The sequence below is a fragment of the Gallus gallus genome, chromosome 24 (assembly GCF_016699485.2).
Source record: "Gallus gallus isolate bGalGal1 chromosome 24, bGalGal1.mat.broiler.GRCg7b, whole genome shotgun sequence".
Classification (NCBI taxonomy): domain Eukaryota; kingdom Metazoa; phylum Chordata; class Aves; order Galliformes; family Phasianidae; genus Gallus; species Gallus gallus.
This window is the reverse complement of record NC_052555.1, coordinates 1,097,601-1,116,778: the sequence shown is the minus strand read 5'-3', so window position 1 is coordinate 1,116,778 and position 19,178 is coordinate 1,097,601. Positions and strand designations below refer to the sequence as shown.

Sequence of the window (19,178 nt, the reverse complement as noted above, 5' to 3'; positions counted from 1 at the left end):
GAAATACTTAAATTCCATCAGCCACGTCCTCCGGGGAAAAGCAGAAAGTGGTTTCAATGCCATCACATTCCTTGTTTATTTTCTCCCAGTTTGTGCTGGGAGGGGAGATTCCCTGCTATCATCCCTCAAGCTTCTAGCACGGCACTCAGCCTGCTGTCTGGGGATGCACATGGACCACTCCACTCCATTTCTTATCATTTGTTCCTCACCTGAGGAATGGAAACTACTCTGAGGCTGTCAGTCTGGCACACTGATGTGAGATCTTTGTGCTCCAAGATCTCTTTGTAAGATCTCCTTTTTATTTTTATTTTTATTTTTATTTTTATTTTTATTTTTATTTTTATTAGAGAATGCAGCCTGCAGTGGGCAGCAAACTCTGCCTAATGCTAAATATGAGCAAATACCAGCAAGGATTGGTATCAGCCACTGAAGAGGGGGATGAAAAGAGACCAAAAGGACCTGAGCTGTGGGCACTGCAGATCACCTTCCATCTCAAGCTGAGCTCCTTTAAGGTGCTGCAAGTTGGGCAGCCAGAAAGATGCTGCTCCAATGGTTGTTTTCAAAAGCCTTTCTCCTTTTTCTAAGGATGCTGCTGGCCGAATGTTGCTGTCAAAGACACTGCTGTACTCTGTTAACCTTCAGATTCTGCTTTTAGGTATTTTTGGTGCAATCTCAGTCTTCATTTTTCCCATTGCTTTTAGCTGGGCAAGTACATTATATTAGAAGAAAACAGTTGATACTTCTACTGAATGCAGATTGAGCTGAAGTGAAAAACAATAGAGATAAGCAACAAAACATTCACTCTTATGACTACATTGAGCAACTATGGCTGAATACACAAAGGAACAGCCCTGTGGTGGCTGAACACACCACTTAACTCGGATCTTTTTACGAGCTGCTGCTAATCAAGCTGGTGAAAGCCATTGTACCAGAAACTTAGCAACAAAAGGTTGTGTGTGGAGGAAGGAAATGGTGTACTTGTGCAGTTATGTATTTCCAAGGGTTTATCAAATCTGCAGAAAGATCAAGCTATCTCTGAGGACCACCGTGTGTCTGAAAAAATACAGGAAGTGCCTTTGCCTGACCTTTATACACAGTCAGATGATTCCTTGGCAGTGCTTGTTTTTGCAGCCTCCTACTCCACCTCAGGAATGCTTCGGAGCGCTGGATTTCCCTGGGCTTGGGGACAGGTGAGAAACATGAGCAGCCAGGCAGGCTGGTAATACACACACACAGCATTGGACATGTGCATTCTGCCATGGCTGGCTGGGTACCCTGAAGAGTGAAGAGCAGGAGATGATGTTAGCTGGTTCTGACTGCATGTCCGAGCGCTCAGCACAGGGCTGTGATGCAGTCGCCGTGGCACTGAGCATGGATCTGCTCCAGCTCTGCCACTGCCCTTGTACCACACACTGCACCTCCTGCCTCGGCCGTTCTGTCATTTCTCTCTCTCCCCCTCTCCACATGGACAAAAGATGGAGTCTATGTTTCTGATTAAGACGCTTCAATATATAAATTAGATCCAACGAATACTGGCTCCAGATACGCCAGTTTTCTGGAATAAGAGGTCAATATTATTTTATAGAGCTAAGTCTGGTGATTGCTTCTACTATGGAAATTTCTTGTTTTCCTTTTAGCTGGCTGTAATTTAGATGCACATTCATGCTCTACCAGCAGCTGTGAGAGAGGAGGGAGAGAGTGGGACAAGATGATGCCTTCATGAAGAAAACCAGCATTTATTTTGCCACATTTTTTACATCATCCTCTTCATACAACTATTTCATTGTAACACTTCATACATTTTTTAAAAAACACCAAGATTACTTGCAAAATTATATATATTTTAATATCCAAAAAGTACATTGCATATATATAGTAGCAAAAGCCCCGTTTCCACGGGTAATTTCTTCATCGTTAAGATTTGCGATTATTGCGGTAACGTTGCTTATAAACATTCCAAAAGCACTCAGACCCGAACGGATCAGCTCCATCTTATTTCTCCTTTTTGTTAAATAACGGCATCAGTGCTTCTGGTTAAAGTTATGAGCAGACTATAATGTTCTGGATTCAGGCTCTCATCCTGCAATCGGATGCACATGGACCAAATCTTGCAACCACAGAGTCCCGGAGGTTTTGTCTAGACGAGATATTTCTGATCCTGTTAATTGTTTGCCAATTAATACAAGTTAGCTAATAGGCTATACATGTAGGTCTGGTCCCCCTATAGACATCATCTGTTCTAAAACAGAACTGCTTGTGGTTTACCCTTCTGTTTATGGCACCAAACCACCATTTGTGGATCATCAAATTAGCACGTGCAAAATTAGAGGTGGTAGAAAATCGGCCAACGTTTGAAATGGAAATGGAACGCCATGCCAAAAGATGTGCTGAGAAGCATTCCATAATTTTCTCTGTGAAGTGGTTAAAACGTTTCCAAAGTTCAGGATTTTGGTGAAAAATAATCACAAAATACTGAAATGGTTGCTTTAAAATTGCAATGAATGTTTTCAATCAGCTTCCAGAGAAATATGTTAGCTAAATGGAGTTAATTTGCAAACAACTATGACAAGCTAACGAAAGAAAAACATCTACTCTAGACAGGCTCAGGAAATCTGGGAAGTTTCTGGCTAGTTTGGGGGCCGTTATGAATCCCATTGCAGGATCTAGGCTATCTCCAACAGATACATTACTTACGTCTTATTTTTTTATTTCTTTTAGCAAAAAGTACAAAGCTACAGCCCAAATGTACAGATTGGAAAGATGTACAAATTACATTAAAAAAAAAAAAAAAAAAACAACCCACAAACAACTGAGCTGACAGTAAAAAAAACAAACCTGCATTTGTGACCGAGGTCAACTCGTTTTAGTTCATCTTTCTTTTAAAACTGTGAGATATAGGGAAAAATAACTCTGCATAATTTATACAGTAATTTGCCTTCTGATTTGTTGACCCTTTGGATGGCGGTCTGACAAACGCACAGCGTTCGCGAATCGGTTGCAGTTGGCGATCCCAGGCTCTGGCAGAGCTCGGGGACCTGCTGTCATTTATCTTACTTCACTTTTGCTTTCAGAGAATGTATGTGCATGATATTAAGTTACTTTTTGTTCTAGTTTCTGATGTTTCTGGAGTTAATACACAGTCTACTGAAGTTGTACAGCCTAGAAATTTCCTTCAATGCCCTTTACTTCTTAAAATATGCGTGAACATATATATATATATACGAATATATATATTTTTTTATTTCCAGTTGGGTGAAAATCCTCATCGGCCTTAAAGCTAAGATTCCAGTTGTAGTCCCCTGCAGCCCAAGGTCCTCCTGACTTTGTAGTCAAATTGCCTACCCTCTCCAAAGTGAGAAAAAAACCTGTAGTCGTGTTTTCCTAAGACCCACAGTTGGATCTATGTCTTGTCAACCAGCTTTGAATTCTTAAAAAAATTCTCTCATCAAAAAGCTAATAGTCATTCCAGGTAACGATGAACAATCTTCATAGTCAATTCCTACAGAGGATTTAAGCATTAAAAACCAAAGAAAAATGCAGAGTACTGGCCCAAAGAAGCATCCATCTCTCAGTTCAAGACGCAAGTGGAAAATTACAAAAGTAGAAGGTTTGATCCAGGAATAGCCAATATCCAGTTTTACTTCTGTCCCAGAAAGGCCACAATTATCCGTCAAGGGTCCCCAGAAAAACAAAAACAAAAACAAATCCCAGATGTAAAAAAGAAGAAGGTCCAACAAGACTGATTAAGGCCACTTGAAGATAAAAGCATCTAGTAATAGCTGCCCAAGTGTGGTGATACATGAGCGTTGGGATGGCGAGGAACGTTGGGGTTTGGATAAATGCTTCCAGCAGGGGAGGTCCAATAAGGTGAGGCTGCTCCGAAGAAACTGGATGATGTGACAGGCATAGAAGAAGGGTGTGGGGGTACAAAGTTCACCTTCTGCTGGTGGGCATGGTAAGAAGGCATGTAGGAGAGATCTGATGGATACTTGTACATTGATGATTCAGTGGGATGAGGCTGGAGAGCCTGGGCAATGCCATGAAAGTCAAATTTGTAGGCATACCTTTTACCATGCACTTTGGTCATAATGTTCTTATCATAGTAGTATCGAAGGGCTCGGCTCAGCTTGTCATAATTCATGTTGGGCTTGCTTTTGCGTTCTCCCCAGCGCCGTGCCACTTCATCTGGGTCTGTCATCTTGAATTCCCCATTGGTCCCTTCCCATGTGATACAGCTGGCGTTGGAACTGTCCGACAGCAACTCGAGGAGGAACTGCCATAGTTGTATCTGCCCACTCCCTGCAAGAAGCAAGCCAAAGAGGAAGGGAAATGACATTGTGTTTCCTGCTTAAAAGCAAAGACAAAGGCAGGAAACAGAAGGACTATCTCGATCTTTACTGGGAACTGCTCTTTCAAGCCTTAGAAAGTCTTATGTAGGAATGGATAAACGATTCCCAGCAAACAAATTAGTCAACCCTTTGTTCTGTTTATGAGTTTGAGGTCAGATTAAATTTCATAATGATCGCCTTTGGCCTTAAAATCTTTGAGCTATTCATAAACAGGTCTCCTTCTGAGCATACTGTTCTGCAAAATTTTTCACTGAATGGTTGACATAGCGTATTTCAACTTTTAATTGCTTACTCTTTACCGTGGGTATTGTTCTGGATACCCACAGTTTTCTCTCCAATTACAGAAAGACTTCTTCAGAGTTATGTAAGATTATTTCTTTCTTGGATGAGATGACTCCTAGTTTTATTATGTGTAGTTAAACTAGCAGTAAAGGTAAAGAACCTTATAAGGATGTTTCCTTTGCTATTTCCTTCAGACATTCCTTCAGTAAACAAATAGTACCAATCCAAAGTGCTCATAGTTCTCACTCCCTAGTAGTTCAGTCCAACTTTTTCAACATCCAGTACTTCTGAGACCTCAGCTGCTACGATTCATGGTCCTCACAGCCTACTCCAAAAGCTGACAACACCTACTCATTCAGTACACACAGCAGCAGTACATCACAAGCAAATGACAACAGAGATGCAGAATTCAAAGATGAACTCACCAGGATTGGCAAGACGACTACTAGTGGGCCCCAGGATTTGATAGGGATCTAGAAAAAAACAACAACCAAAGCTATCTTAAAAGTTTCATCTAAAAGAAACAACAATTCATTACTTTTCATTCTAGAAACAAGTTCACATTTTGATTTTCTTCACTTGTGCTGCCTTTTCTCCTAGGCCGTGGGACAGACCTGACATTAATTCTTTTTTAGCAATCAATGATCATTTATTCATGAAATCCAAAATGGCACCATGGTTCTAACTTGGTTCAGAATTACCAGCATGCAAAGTTCATAATCTTTTGTCCATACCCTACACTTATGTGTCAACTACAACGTACAGCTGCATGAGAAAAACAAGTGTGGGAGAGTAGAGAAGAAACAGATCAGAAGAAAATAAATTTCTTCTAATAGAAATAACTGGTCAGAAGATAAGATTTTCAAATTCACTTGTTCACATACTGGCTTGCTTCCCTCTGAGATCAATGAAATGCTCTCCCTTACTGAGGCAAAAAACAACGTTAGACAAATGAGAGTAACAGGAGTTTTATCACTGGCTCCAATGAGGCTGAGTGTTTCTTGAAAACTCCACAATGCATTTATTAGGAATGAATTCCTTCCCTTTTTGTGGGGCCTCCTCAGCCCTAATGTCTACACTTCTCCTTTGCTTCTCTCTGGTTTTGGTGATTTCGATCTACAGTATTTGCTCGTGGATTGAACTGATGCCAAAAGAACCAACCCCCTAAAAAAAAAACAAAAAAAAAAAAAAAAAAGAAAAAAAAGAAAGAAAAAACCAAAGGGATAGAAAGCAGCTGTGCAAAGCAGAGAAGGTGGTATTTAGCTTTTCAAAGGCCCCTTGGGAAACAAGCAGGAAACACTACTGCTTGCTGTCCAGCAGGGTTTGCTTTTCTTATTTGGTTTCCTTTGACTCTTGGGAAGCCCTGTTGATTCTATTCAGAGATGCTTCCATTGGACATTGCTGCAACAGAGGTGATGAGGCAGTGAGCAGACGCTCCACTGCTGTAGCAGGAACAGCTGCATGCTTCTGAACATATTACATATCATGGTGCTTCAAAGAAGATGCAATTGCTAGGCACTGCACGTGACTCAGATGAAACAAGGATGTTTCTTTTGAATGGGGAAGGACAACGCAGTAAAACAGAAACAGTTTGGAACGGTTGCTGTCAATGTTGGGTCACAGTTGACTAATTGTTCTGAGACTTCCCTGTAGGGCTTTGCAAGTTTGTCCTGTGTCCATCGTTGTTGCTGCTTGGTACGTTTATTTTCCCAGTCCCGTACAAAATATAGTTACTTAGCAAATGCAGTGGTCGCACAGTAAACAATTACCTGGCTGAGGCCGTTGCTGTTCTGTTGTCTTGTTCACGTTTTGTGTCCCTGCAACAGGAGGACCTGTAAAACCAGAGAAAGATCTGACATTATTTACTAGAACGGAGAGGGAAGAATGAACAGGGAACAAGGCAAGAGCAAGATACAATGGAAATAACAGTGATTGAGATGGGAAACATTTTCTAAGCCTATAAAAAATATGAGGTTTCACTGGAAATTATAAACGTCACTGTAAAATGAAAATACACAGAATAGACAAGGAAAATATGACGTACATACCTCAATCATTTTCTGTCTTTTATTATAACTTATCTTCCATTCCTATTCACATACACATTTTGAAGAAAACTTAATTTTTAAAAATGTATTCATTTTGACCTTTTTCAATAATTTTTGGAAAAGCAATCTCATCTTAATTAACTTTTTAAGCCAAAAAGTTTTGGTTCTACCAAATCAAATATTTTGTTGAAAATATCACAACCATTTCTATAAATTAATTTGACATTAACATCTGTTCCTTCTCTTCATATCATTTCGCTTAACAGAAAACTGTAGCTCCAAGTGTACTCTTCACATTTAGAATGCACACAGTTGACAAAGCTGCAAAGCAAAGAAGTGTGATCTGACAGCTGGGTTCTGCCACTTTGATCTCAGTGAGAGTCAGATGTGTCCATCTTGCACTGCTGTACGGGGATATGCCCCAGCAGTGGGAGTAGGGAAATGTGTGACTCGGTATCAGCTGGTTATGTTAACCTGAATACAGTCTTTAGGAACAGGGAACTGATATTTCCAATGAGATATCAACCCATGACCCTGGGAGTATTGTGAACTCAGGGATATAGCAAAAGCAGTAAGAAACAAACGCAGTGGTGTGAGTTGCAGCTCATGCAGAAGGGGCCCTGGCTGCATGCTTGACTGCTTTTTGCAAAGTACTAAGAATCTCTGAGAACCTGCCCAAGCTCTCTGTATCGGTCCCTGAAAGAATGACACCAGAATTTTCTTGTCGTAACATAATTCTGGCTCTTGTCTTACTATCCCCAAGTCCTCCACTGTTCTGATGCTCGTAACACAAGCCAACCATGTCCACCTCTTCCACAGTCTCATTTTGATCTTCCATTGCAGAACTTGTGATTCATATTGGGACAACTTAATTTTGATGAGGCCAGAACTCATATTACTGCCCCATCCTGTTCTCCTGACTGCATCACAGGAGGAGGGATCTAATGACAAAAAGCAACAGGCACAGATGGGTTGAAATCAACTCTTTCCAGAAAACTTGCAAGAATCTAACTTTGTACCTTGGTCTCAACACTCAGTATTAGGCACACAGTATTGGCTTTCCTCATCTGTGCTCCTCCTCCTGTGCCCCTGTGGCCTTCACACGAAGACAGCAGGCTGTAAATGCAATATTTGGGACTGGCTGTTTGGACAGTTCTTAAATGTGACACCTTCTGAACACGAAGTACAGCCGCTGCATTCAGTGGAGTTTAGATTGCAACTTATGTCCTCCTAAAGAAGGCCTCCTTTCTCAGGACAGAAATGGGCAGAACGGGAGGATGAGATGAATGATTCTGTTATCCCACACAAAGCAAAAGGCAGCTTGAAAACCCAGGAAGGCCATGGACTTGACACGCACAACAAAGAAGCTATTTTAAGAAGGAAAAAGATAAATAGCACACTCTCGGGTGAAAATCAGAACGTCCCTCTGAGCACACAGCTGGCACTGCCCCATGCCCTGCCATGCCACGCTGCACAGCTCCCTGCAGGCACAGCACAGGCACTCACACATTCCTCATGGCGCTGGGAAAGCTGCTGCAGCTTTGAAATTACAGCCTTCTAGTTATTGGCATGAAAAGGAAAACAGAGAGGGGATGGGAGAGAGGAGGGGGAGAGAGGGAGAGAAATAGGAGGAGGGAAGAGAGGGCAGTAGGGGGAAGAGAACTCATTTAATGTGCCTGTTTTTCTTTTCATTTTCTTTATTTGCTTTTTTCCCCCTCTTTTTACTAGAAACCGCAAACCCTACTGCAAATAGATCAGACTGAAAAACAAACTGCTACAGTTTCAGCCTGGTACAAAGAGTGAGACAGGACATCTCTGCAAGAGGGAGGCATCACCCCAGCCGCGCTGCTCCAGCCCTGTCCCCTCTCCCAGGGCTGGAAGCTGGCTCTCAGCCAGGCAATGCCAGGGACCTTCATCCCCAGTTCAGCCCTCGGCAGCTGACACTGTTGTAAATAAGCTGCTATTGGTATGATTTTCCTTTCTGGAAAGCCATCACGCAGACCGTGAGTGTGCCCGGAGTTCAGGCTGTTGCTCTATCAGTGGCTGCAATCAGGAGAGCAGAGATGAGGTCTGAAGCAACCACTGGCTTTTCCCATGTCCTCTTTGCATCCAGTCTCTGACTTTCATTTCTCCCCTGGGATGTTCTTCCTAAGTATTACAACTAGAGCTATTAGAGAAATGTTTTGGGAAATATTTTGAAAGAAGTATAGTGGTTAGGAGTTGAGAGAGAAAGGCAAAACCTCAGAAATTTCCAGATTGAGATGCTAATGTGATTTTTTGTTTGCTCAATCAAAAAGCTTTGCTATTATGTAATTTTAATGGAAACATCACTAACATGAGAGCCTCTTAAAAAGTCAAAAATAGTAATTTTTCAACAGAAAAATAATCTACAGGTTGGGAAAACTATCCTTTCTGAAAAGTAACAGAACTCATTTGGAAAATACCCAATTTTCTCTGATTCTTTTGGGTCAGAAAATTGCCTGAAGAGAACCAGGGGCCATGGATGGGTTGGTCAGTTCACTTGCATCAGCATGTTTCCAGTAAACAAATAGGCCATCATCTGGATAGATGATCACCCTCCTCCTCCAGATGGAGAAACTCTGTCATTGAGGAGGAGGCTGCTGGAAAGAATGTGGAATGCATCTCCTGAGGATTTTTTAATGCTAGGTGACAATATCACAATCAGACATGCTGAGCAGGTGTGTATTGTTATGGCTGCTTGTGTTGCGAAGGATCAAGGCTTGGTCCTCCAGGTAAGTTTGGTTAAGCCTGTCCAAATTATCAGTCAAATGCCTCTGAGTGGGTTTCCTTGAGTGTACATTTTAGCCCTTAAATGTTGGCTTGGAAGGGCGGCATGCATTTGACTGAGCTGAGGTTTAATCCAGATTTAGTGTCCCTTGGATGAGTTCCTTTGCCTCAGTTTCCCACATACAGGTTGGATTGTGGAGTCATGTGTGGGCAGGGACAGCCACACTTGGGATGTTAGGCTAGAACTGAGTTATGACTGTGACTTCCCAAAAGTGAGGAGGGTTAAACATAACAGCAATACAGGCACTGCTATTGAAACAACGTGTTCACTCAGCTCCTGCAGCTTTCCAACTCTTTCTCTCTCTCTCTCTCTCTCTCTCTCAAAAAAAAAAAAAAAAAAAGTAAATAAAAAAAATTAAAAATTCCACATCCACTAAGCTATTTTTGTTTTGTTTTCACAAAAATCCATGCAACGTGAAAGAACCACATCAGCCCTCCCTGCTTCCAGGCCCAGACTCTAAAGCTGAACGTGTTTAAAGCAAAATGGAAAAGGCAGAGCCAGGGAACCTATCCAGAGACTCAAGTTTCTGCAAAAACAATATTGTTCCCAGGACCTGACGCCCAGTGGCTTGAAGAGCTTCTACAGAACTGCAGCCAGACAGTTAGTTAAAGGCAGAGCCTTATCTGTCATTAAAACCACTTGAATTTTACACCAAAACTTGCCGAGCTATGGAAATTCAATTAATAGATTTGGACTGAAGTTCTTTTCTGGTGTAAATCAGCAAATAGGTACAGTAAAGCTAGGGGGCAATTTATCCTAGCAAAGGATTGGGTCCCTCCGTCTGTTTTAGACTCAAAAGACCCAGTGGAGCAACAGTCCTATGACAAATGTGTGTTCAATACAAAATGGAATTAAAGAGCACAGAATAAATCATAGATGCTTTCAAGAAATGTCATTCTGCAGCTGTCTGGTTTATGTCCAGAAATTCCCTAGAATGAATGCATACTCTATTATGAGCAAGGTAAAGGATATTAATAATGCTTTGCACTTTCACAGCACCTTTCAACTAAGGATCTCACAGCTTTGCAAACATTCACACTCTCAGTGTGCCTGGGAAGGAGGTTAAATATCATTTTATTTATTTACATGCATAGATGCACTTTCCTTGGTTTCAGCTGCCTGTTACCAGATGAAGTTTCTTTCCCAGTATGTATGAAACATACCACATAGCACCGGTCCTTTCCTAACTTCATCTGTTTACTTCTCACCCCAGATCTTTCCTCATCACCCTCCACACCATTTGGAAGTTCTCATCCTCATCTATACAAGTCCCCTTTCAAAGTCTATTGATTCCACTGGAATTAGATGTCAATGAGGAATGATGCAGTGGTGAAGCAGTCTGCTGGGAAAAGGCTTAGCACATGCCAAAATTAGGGAGGCCAAGCCTGGCCGTTAGGCAGGCTGTCATGAAAAGTTCAAGAGATGAGCTAAATTATCCTAATCTCTGCAGCTTCTTCTAGCCAGACTATCTGGTGCAACAAAGGAGGGACTTGGCTTGGGGAAGATGAGGAGTGTCCTAGGCACCCCCTGAGTGAGTGTGTGGGACAAAGAGGAGAGCAGCTGCACATTGTGTAGTGTAGCTGTAGGAGGCACGGCATTGCAGTAGGGAAGATAAGGCAGGCTCCACTGGGTGTAGGCTGTGCTGCTCCTGATCCCCATGGTCGTTTATGGATTAAACACTTTATAGGCATTATTGGAGGATCTTATCTGAAATGCCATCTCTGTTGGCATATGACCCCTATTTCTAAGCATGGCTGGGAAGGAGGAGCATACCTTGTCTTACTTGTTTAGGAAACAAGGGCAATGTATTTCCAGGCAGGATTGGTCTTACAAATTTCAGTGAAGTAAACTGGGGAAAGAAGGCTGCAGATTTGAAGAGGGCTATAGGATCCATGGGATTCTCCATACAGAATACATTCTGCTCTCTGCAATGAGTCCTTATGCTCCACTAAGAAGAAAGATCCTGGTTTAGTGGCTGGAATTTAAATTAGCATCTCTAAATGGGGAAAGCAGACCCAGGTGTCCTTGGGGATCCAGACTCGTGATTAATCTAAGTGGCCACTTGGGGTCTATTTTGTGGCAACTAGTTAATAGAGAGAGAGAAAGGAGGGCATAAGACTGTACTGCTTTTCCTCCCCAGGTGAGGTGGTGTGTGGTGGCTGGGACTGGCACTGTTCTAGCATTTCAGAAAAATCCCAATGTAGGCGCATGGGAACAAAACCACTTCTACTGCAAACCAAACATGTAAGCAAGTCCTGCCAAGCTGCTGAGCACCCAGCCCTCACACTCCCGTCATTTAACCTCCTGGAGATCACATTGAAGAGGTGGAGTTGTGTTTAAAGCCAGTTGGAGAGAAGAAACCTAGACTGTGGGTTTCTGGAGGGGCAAAGAAGCCAAAAACACCTCCAGCTCCTCCTAGGAACATTAGACATACTGTTATAAATCGTGGCCGCAAACATAAAGGTTGTAGAGTCGGCAAGGGTCTTCCCAGACCTACTCTGGCTCAAAGTATGAGTGATAAATTCTCAGTACATGTGGTGCAAAACCTTGCAACGTCAGCAGCATGAGATTTTCTTAGACAAAGCTTTTCTCAGGACAAAGGTGTAAGGCTCCATCTGCAGGAGGCTTAGCACTGTGTGACAGAGATGGTAGAACTGAAGCGGAGAGCAGAGCAGAGTGTGAGGAGTCCTGTGGCGTATTCAAACAGTTCATGCAAATCAGTGGTTGCCTTCCTGCAACGTTTAGCCCTATAGCACACACCCAGTCATGAGATATGAGGGAGACCTTGGAACCTCATCCTCAGTATGAATTGCATTGAATTATTCTCAATTTGCTATTTCTGCTAATTAAAATAATTAGTTAGCATGTATGCCATATGTCACACTGTGTCACTCGCAGCCAACATTACTATGACTGTTCTCATGATTATGTAAGACATTCCAGTGCCTTCGAGCACAAAACTCATTCATTTCTACTTCAAGAGCACAAGACTCTGCTCCTTCCGCTAAAGATTCACCAGCACAGGCATAGAATGTGGAGTTCCGTAATTCCAACTCTCTCCAGTAAGGGGAAGCAACTAGCTGAGTGCAAAAGACTTTCAGAATAACCTCTGTACAGTTCCATTATCAGACTATTTGATTATTTCACAATTTAAAAACCAAACAAACGCATTTTTTATTATCAAGCAACTCTACATTGCTATTAACGTGTTGCAAAACAGAGAAACTGACACAGAGAACAAAGCCAAGACTTGGAACAACATTGCCTTTTTGACAAGAAGTCACCTCAAACCAAGTGAGAAGGGACTAAGGGACAGCTGGATTCACATAAGAGATCTGCTGCAGAGCATGCGAAGAGCAGGATTCACAAAGGGAACCACTGGAAGCAGCTAAAAGCTCTGTTATGCACTACTATCTTTAGTGAAATACAGATCAAAATGATCAGCTTTTTTTCCAGTGTAAGTCCCATTCTGGGTTTAGCTTTGGATCTAAGCACCATGCCCTAAGCCTGCTTCTTCCCAGTGTCAGCCAGGCTCTGGAGCTTGGCAGAGTGCATGCACAAAACAAGGGTTCAGGATTTGCAAAGGGTGACCGAAGGAGCTCCTGCACAGCTCTGGAACCTGCAACTTTGCTCCCCCACTCTGGAGGGCTCTGGCCTCCAAACCTTAGAGTCGTTCCCTGTTTGCTTTGAGTCACAGGCGACAGCCCCCAGTTGTGTGAGCATGGCTAGAAAAACATCCCTGAGCTGTGCAGCAGTGCAACTTCCTGATTCATGTCTGAGTTACCCCGCACAATGCTTACAAAGACAAGTTATAAAGAAAAGGAGGAAGCAGTGAGAAGTTTTCTGTTGTTGTTGCTTTTTTTTTAATAACGGCAGCAGAAGTCCCAGTGCACAGCCCATGATGAAGGCTGTGTCCTAAGAATCCCTCCCTGAGCCAGCGTTGAAAAGCAGACACTTTTCAGCTAACAATCAGTCACACACACACACTGCGGAGCCATGTGGGGCTGCAGGTGTGAAGAGCCACGTGCAGACAGGCATGTTGCAGAGCAGTAATGCAGACACACCATTGCACGGCAGTGAATGCCCTTTGCACATCTACACACATGTTCTTCCAAAACACACAGACTAATGTGCATCATTATGCAAACAGCACTGCACAGGCATAGAACTAATCTGATGGGGGGGAAGGGAGTGGTTGATGTGTCTGAAGTACATACGTATTGAAAATGCACAAACACAAATGGAGAAGTAAAGAAGAAGAAATGTGCATTCACAGAGAAAAAAAGCTCGACACAGCAGTACACACACAGGACAAAAGGGAAGGGAAGGGAAGGGAAGGGAAGGGAAGGGAAGGGAAGGGAAGGGAAGGGAAGGGAAGGGAAGGGAAGGGAAGGGAAGGGAAGGGAAGGGAAGGGAAAAGGCAGACATGCACAAGCTTTGCAGTGTTTCTACAGCATTCACTCATTTACAGCATTTAACTCAATATCAAGGAATACATTTACTCTTGTCTTAGGAAACAGCCAAAATGCTTCCAAGAGCTTGCTGTGGGAGGGACTGCACCCCAGCAAACATGTAACCCCCACACACATGTGCAAAAACAGTGCTTGCAGTGCACCCTAGGCAAAAAAATAATAGCTCTTTTGCTGGGAGAAAAGGAAGGATAATGGTTACTTAGAAAGTGCTCCAGACAAGCTGTCAGGTTGAATTCAGAGAACTGGAGTCTACTCTGGGACAGCGCTGGCTCAGGGTGATCCCTTGTGAGTTGGGTTTCCTGCCTGCTACAGCTTAAAGACAACGATTCTTTGTTTCCAGTTTTTCTGGTGAAAAAACACACGCCTGCCTCTGAAGAGGGTCAGGGAGAAAGCAGACAAAACACTAACTCTGGAATTTCAAAGGAAAACAATTAAAAAAAAAGTAAGAAAAAAGAAAAATCCAAGAGTGCTAGCTACTGTCTCTCCTGAAATCATAAATCCCTGCTTCGGCCACACGGCCACATTAAAAGAAGCACCAAAAAGCCTCCCATTCTCCTGCCATGAGCTAAAAATTGGTGAGGGGTATTTCACCAGCAAACACACAAATATCACTGATAAATGCATGCACAGACAGCTGAGAGGGCAGGGAGCTGCAACTGCTCTCTCTGACATGAATAACTCCAGAGGATTTGTAACCTTTGCTGTGACCAGGGGCCTTGCTGACACACCCCAAAGGAGAGCTTACTAAAAGTGGTCAGTATTTTTCACATGACAATCTTTTGGACCCCAAAAATGGCCTTTCCAAGAGAATAATTTCATGCAGGAGTTTCAGGCTGTTTTCCTGTGGGAACCATGCTTGTGCAAGCAGGCTGCCTGCGCTGTTTGCCCCTCTCAATCCTGTCCCAAAAACTGCTGAACCTGTTACCCGAAATTTGAAAGTAGGAGTGGTGAAGTTTTAATGTTTCTACCAATATAAAGGAAACTGCTGGGGAAGAGAGGACTGGGAAGAAAAAGGCTGCTGAGAAGCCGCAGCTTGGACTCGCTTTTGAGGTACTGAGGAATTTGCACAAGAGAGATGTTATAAATGCTCCAAAATCAGGAGACTTTTCCTTAGGAGCTCATAATGAACGTGGGTCCAAACTCACACTGTGTATTTAGAGCTCTCTGGTTTGATTACCTTTTTAAATCTGCCAACAACTAAACAAAACATATACGCAAATACAACTTATATCCAAACAGAAATATTCAGTGTTCCCACAAGCACTTTCATAACACAAACACAAGCATGTAACAGCTGCAGCCTAACTCCTTAAAATCTGTCTCTTACATTCATGTATTCATGTACAAATCTGTCTCTGAAATTCAAAGTAGTTCATCAGTTTTTCCTGTACCCTTCTGCAGAGGCAGACAGTTGCCTGAGTTGAGGTTCGATTTATGAGGCTTTGGGCTCGTCCTGATCTGCTGCTATTCCAGCTGACTGCACTGCCATAGGCTGAACAGGGATGAAGACCTGTGCTGAGCCCAGACTTGAATGAGACCCTCCCTAACCTGTAAGCTGGAAGCAAACACCCACATGGAATTGCTCCTATAACTTCTCCTGAATGTAATTTGAACACTGACACATAATGGTTCTACCTCTCTGGAAACTGCCAGCACTCCTGCTAAGAGATTGGCACCTGGTTCAAACCCTCTACAGCACTTCAGCTTGCGAATTAAGCATGTGAGTTATGTAGACTCCAACATGCTTAAAAGTAAGTACAGGCTTTAGAGATGTACTGGCCTAAGGCCAGAACAGTCACAACCATAAAAGACACAGCTCTTTGGCCTTCTAAACATGGTTGTATGTGAATACACTACCCATTTCTCTATGGAAGCCTGCTTAAAGGACAGCATTCTGAAGGTGAGTGATTTAAAATGGACTGAGGCAGATAATGCAGTCTCAGATTCTTCTCCGGTGTCTCCAGTACCTACAGTAGGTCAGTCATTACTCCAAACAGCCACGGAAAATGAAACAGACCATCTTTCTAGCGGAGTGCTTGGAGAGGGACACAAATCTTTCCATTCAGCAATGAGAGTAACCTCGTTTCATTTTTCAGAAAACTGTTCTCTCGCCAAAAAATACTGGTGATTTTCATTAGAGCAATTTCTTTCTCAAAGGCAGCTGAAGACAATTTGTACCAATGATGCTAAATACCATACTTTTGAGTGTTTATGAGACTGAGGAGCTTGGGCAACAACAAGACTCCTTTGAACACAACCACGATTCTACCTATATGATCTGAGAACAAAAGGAACATGCTTTGCACAAAAGCTGTCTAAATTTACAGTGTCTGTTTCTGCCATGAAAGCAGTTTAACCCTTAGAAAGCAGTGCCACATGTTCTGCTGGCACATATACAGAACTGGCACTGCAGAAGAGAAGTAAGTGGGCAGAAGGCTGAAAGCAAAAAGGGAGCAAAGTCTGCAGCTGCAACGTGTCAGAGCAGTAGTGTCTGAAGAGCTGCAGCATAAAACCTAGAGCTGTGAGAGCAGTGCTGCCTGGTGGGTCCCAGCTCAAGTGGTGTCCTGTGCTCCTTCACGGCACAGGTTGTGATGCATGCAGGGATGCTCTGCCATGTCCATAGCAAGCTGGGGAAGAGCAGAGCCATATGCAGCTTCCACCCCAGCCCCTGGAACATCTGCATCTGTGCTGCAGCCGTACGTTCTTTGTCATGTAGGTTGGTTTTCACGTTGTGTGGATGGCATATGTTGCATAGAGCATAGAGGCAGATGCAAAGAGCATGCATTTCTCCCTGGAATTTGCACGAGTAAGTTATGTGCAATAACTGTTTTCTCTTGGAGAATGTGCAAGAAAAATTACAAGAACAGTAAAGAAAACAGTATTTTTTTCCTGTTCCTGACATGCATTTTACAATTCCATCACCTCCTCCTGCTCTGCATTTGAATCCTCAGGGGAGAGTGGTTAGAAAAATTTGCTTGTCTGTTTTCATGCACAGGTGTAGAGAGAAGAAAAATGCACAGTATTAGTAGATTCATTAACATAAAATTAAAACATACACACACACAAAAGAAAAAGAAAAAGAAAAAGAAAAAAGAAAAAGAAAAAGAAAAAGAAAAAGAAAAAGAAAAAGAAAAAGAAAAAGAAAAAGAAAAAGAAAAAGAAAAGAAAAAGAAAAAGAAAAAAAGCAAAACCTCCCCCAGAGACTTCAATGTTACGAGGAGGTAAAGCAAGAGGAAAATACTTATGAAAAAAAATTGTCATTTTGAACTTGAAGTTCCTTCTCACCACCATCCTGAACACAACCCACTAAAAAGCCTTAGAAGGAAATCTTGTCTGGTGAACTCAACAGAGGCTGAGGAATTCCATGTACAGTTTTATGTCCATCACAAGTTTCCTCTGGGATACAGGACAAGACACTTGACTCCACTTTCCCAGTTCCTTATCTGTCAGCCTGTCATGTTCACATCTCTTATCCTGTCATCTTATCTCACTGATATTTGCAGCATGAATCAGTTACACTGAATTGGTTAAATGGAAATGAGTTGGTTTCTCCTAGAACAGTATTCAAACATTAAATGAATGTAAAGGAAATGCATGCACTCTAGGAAGAAATGGAAGCATAAAAGATGGGATTTCAGCATTTCTATGCTAGTTCCTGATTTTTATTTGAGCATCCCATGGGTGTGTTTAGTCCTTTATTGACATATGATGAAAGTACCATGTAAAGTACAAATGCCTGGCTGACAGAAATCAAATGCAAAGTTCTGTCAGCTGCACTAAAGAAACACACATGAGGGCAGTAAAAATGGAGGGAGGGGGAGGAACACTTTTCCCTTCTAATTTCTTTCTGCCCAAGCTACTCCAGACACAACTTGGAAAGATAAAGGGTACAAAACATTCAGAGGAGGGTAATTTTACATAGAGCATTGCTCTTTAATAAGAAAAACCACTGCTTTCTTCCCTTTGTATTTATCAACCACCTGGCCTGAAACAGAAAGAACAGTGCTGGATGTGCATGTATGTTTTATGGGGGAAGCTGTGGGGGAGCATGTGCACGTGTGTCTGCTTTATTCAAATAGGAGCTAGCCAAGCTTGTATTATTTTTAAATGGATGACTGTTAAGGTCAGAGCAGTCAGTCACAGAAGGGCTTTACCTTTGTAAGATACCACATTTTATCAACTGATGCCTGTCTCATAAAGAGAGAACAGCATGCCAGGGAACAGGGAGCTCAAGTGGATGGTTATATGCTGAACAAAAGAAGCTGCTGCAAAAACCAGCGCAGGTATTGTGCCCAGGGTTCAAGACAGATGTTGGAATGGAATGCAGTGTGGTACAACGGGAGAGAAGTGCTGGCTGTGAAAGCAGTGCTAGCCGGTGGAGCAGCCAGACACACCATGCAGAAGCTTGTTAAATGTGTGATGTCAGTTTGCTGTAGCCTTGCAGTGAAATGGGGTTTTTGTCTCTCTCTCTAGCTGCTTACATAAAAGGCTTTCTGCCTTTTCCCTCTACTCTGAAATACAAACTTGTGGTTTGTCAATGAAACCATGTTCTCCTGAAAAGCACAGAAATGTTCATACACTGGGTGAGGAAACTGTCTCAGAATGAGAGCACACGGCTTCTGGGTGGGTTATCTCATATGGCAGATGTGAAATTTCACACTTTCCACTCAAGTTTTTTTCAAATGGAGGCACTGATCACTGTTAAGTGAACAAAGACAATGTACCTGCAGTTAATGTTACGTGAAAGAAAGACCAGACTTGAGGCTACAGCAGTCCTACACAGCCTGTTGCTGAGCACAGAACCAGACTTTTGGACTCTGATGCCATACCTGGCCTTTAGCAAGTCAGCTGTCTGACTGTGACTTACTATCTTATCTAGATAAGGGATGTGTGTCATACTCATCACACCAACTGCCATAATGTCATTGTCCCTGAGAAACCAGGTTTTCATTAAAGTGAGAAAAAGGAATAGGACTGTGCCTGCAAAAGAAAACCCAGAAAAACAGTCTGAAGGATATTTAAGTGGCTCAAAATCTGGACAGGACCCAAAGTATGTCATTACCTTTTAATCTACATGGTGTTCATGAGTGGTTTTGGAACACCTGAGTGGCCTTTATTCAGTAATGGTATTTATTTTGAGAAGATTTCCCTGCACATAGCAGGGGGTGAAACTAGATGGTCATTAAGGTCCTTTTCAACCCAGACCATCCTATGATTC

The 19,178-nt window shown here is 42.5% G+C and overlaps 1 protein-coding gene across 8 annotated transcripts in view; it reads right to left on the bottom strand.

Moving 5' to 3' along the window:
• Positions 1–1,720: 1,720 nt before the first annotated feature.
• Positions 1,721–19,178, bottom strand: part of FLI1 (Fli-1 proto-oncogene, ETS transcription factor) — an 88,722-nt gene continuing 71,264 nt past the window's right edge. For all 8 annotated transcript variants that reach the window (XM_046903746.1, XM_015297986.4, XM_015297987.4 and 5 more), the window contains 3 exons: positions 6,401–6,463; positions 5,057–5,104; positions 1,721–4,299 (listed from right to left, as the gene is read on the bottom strand). In XM_046903746.1, coding sequence (XP_046759702.1) covers positions 3,770–4,299; positions 5,057–5,104; positions 6,401–6,463 — 641 coding nt within the window. In that variant the 3' untranslated portion in view covers positions 1,721–3,769. The remainder of the gene's footprint in view (positions 4,300–5,056; positions 5,105–6,400; positions 6,464–19,178) is intronic.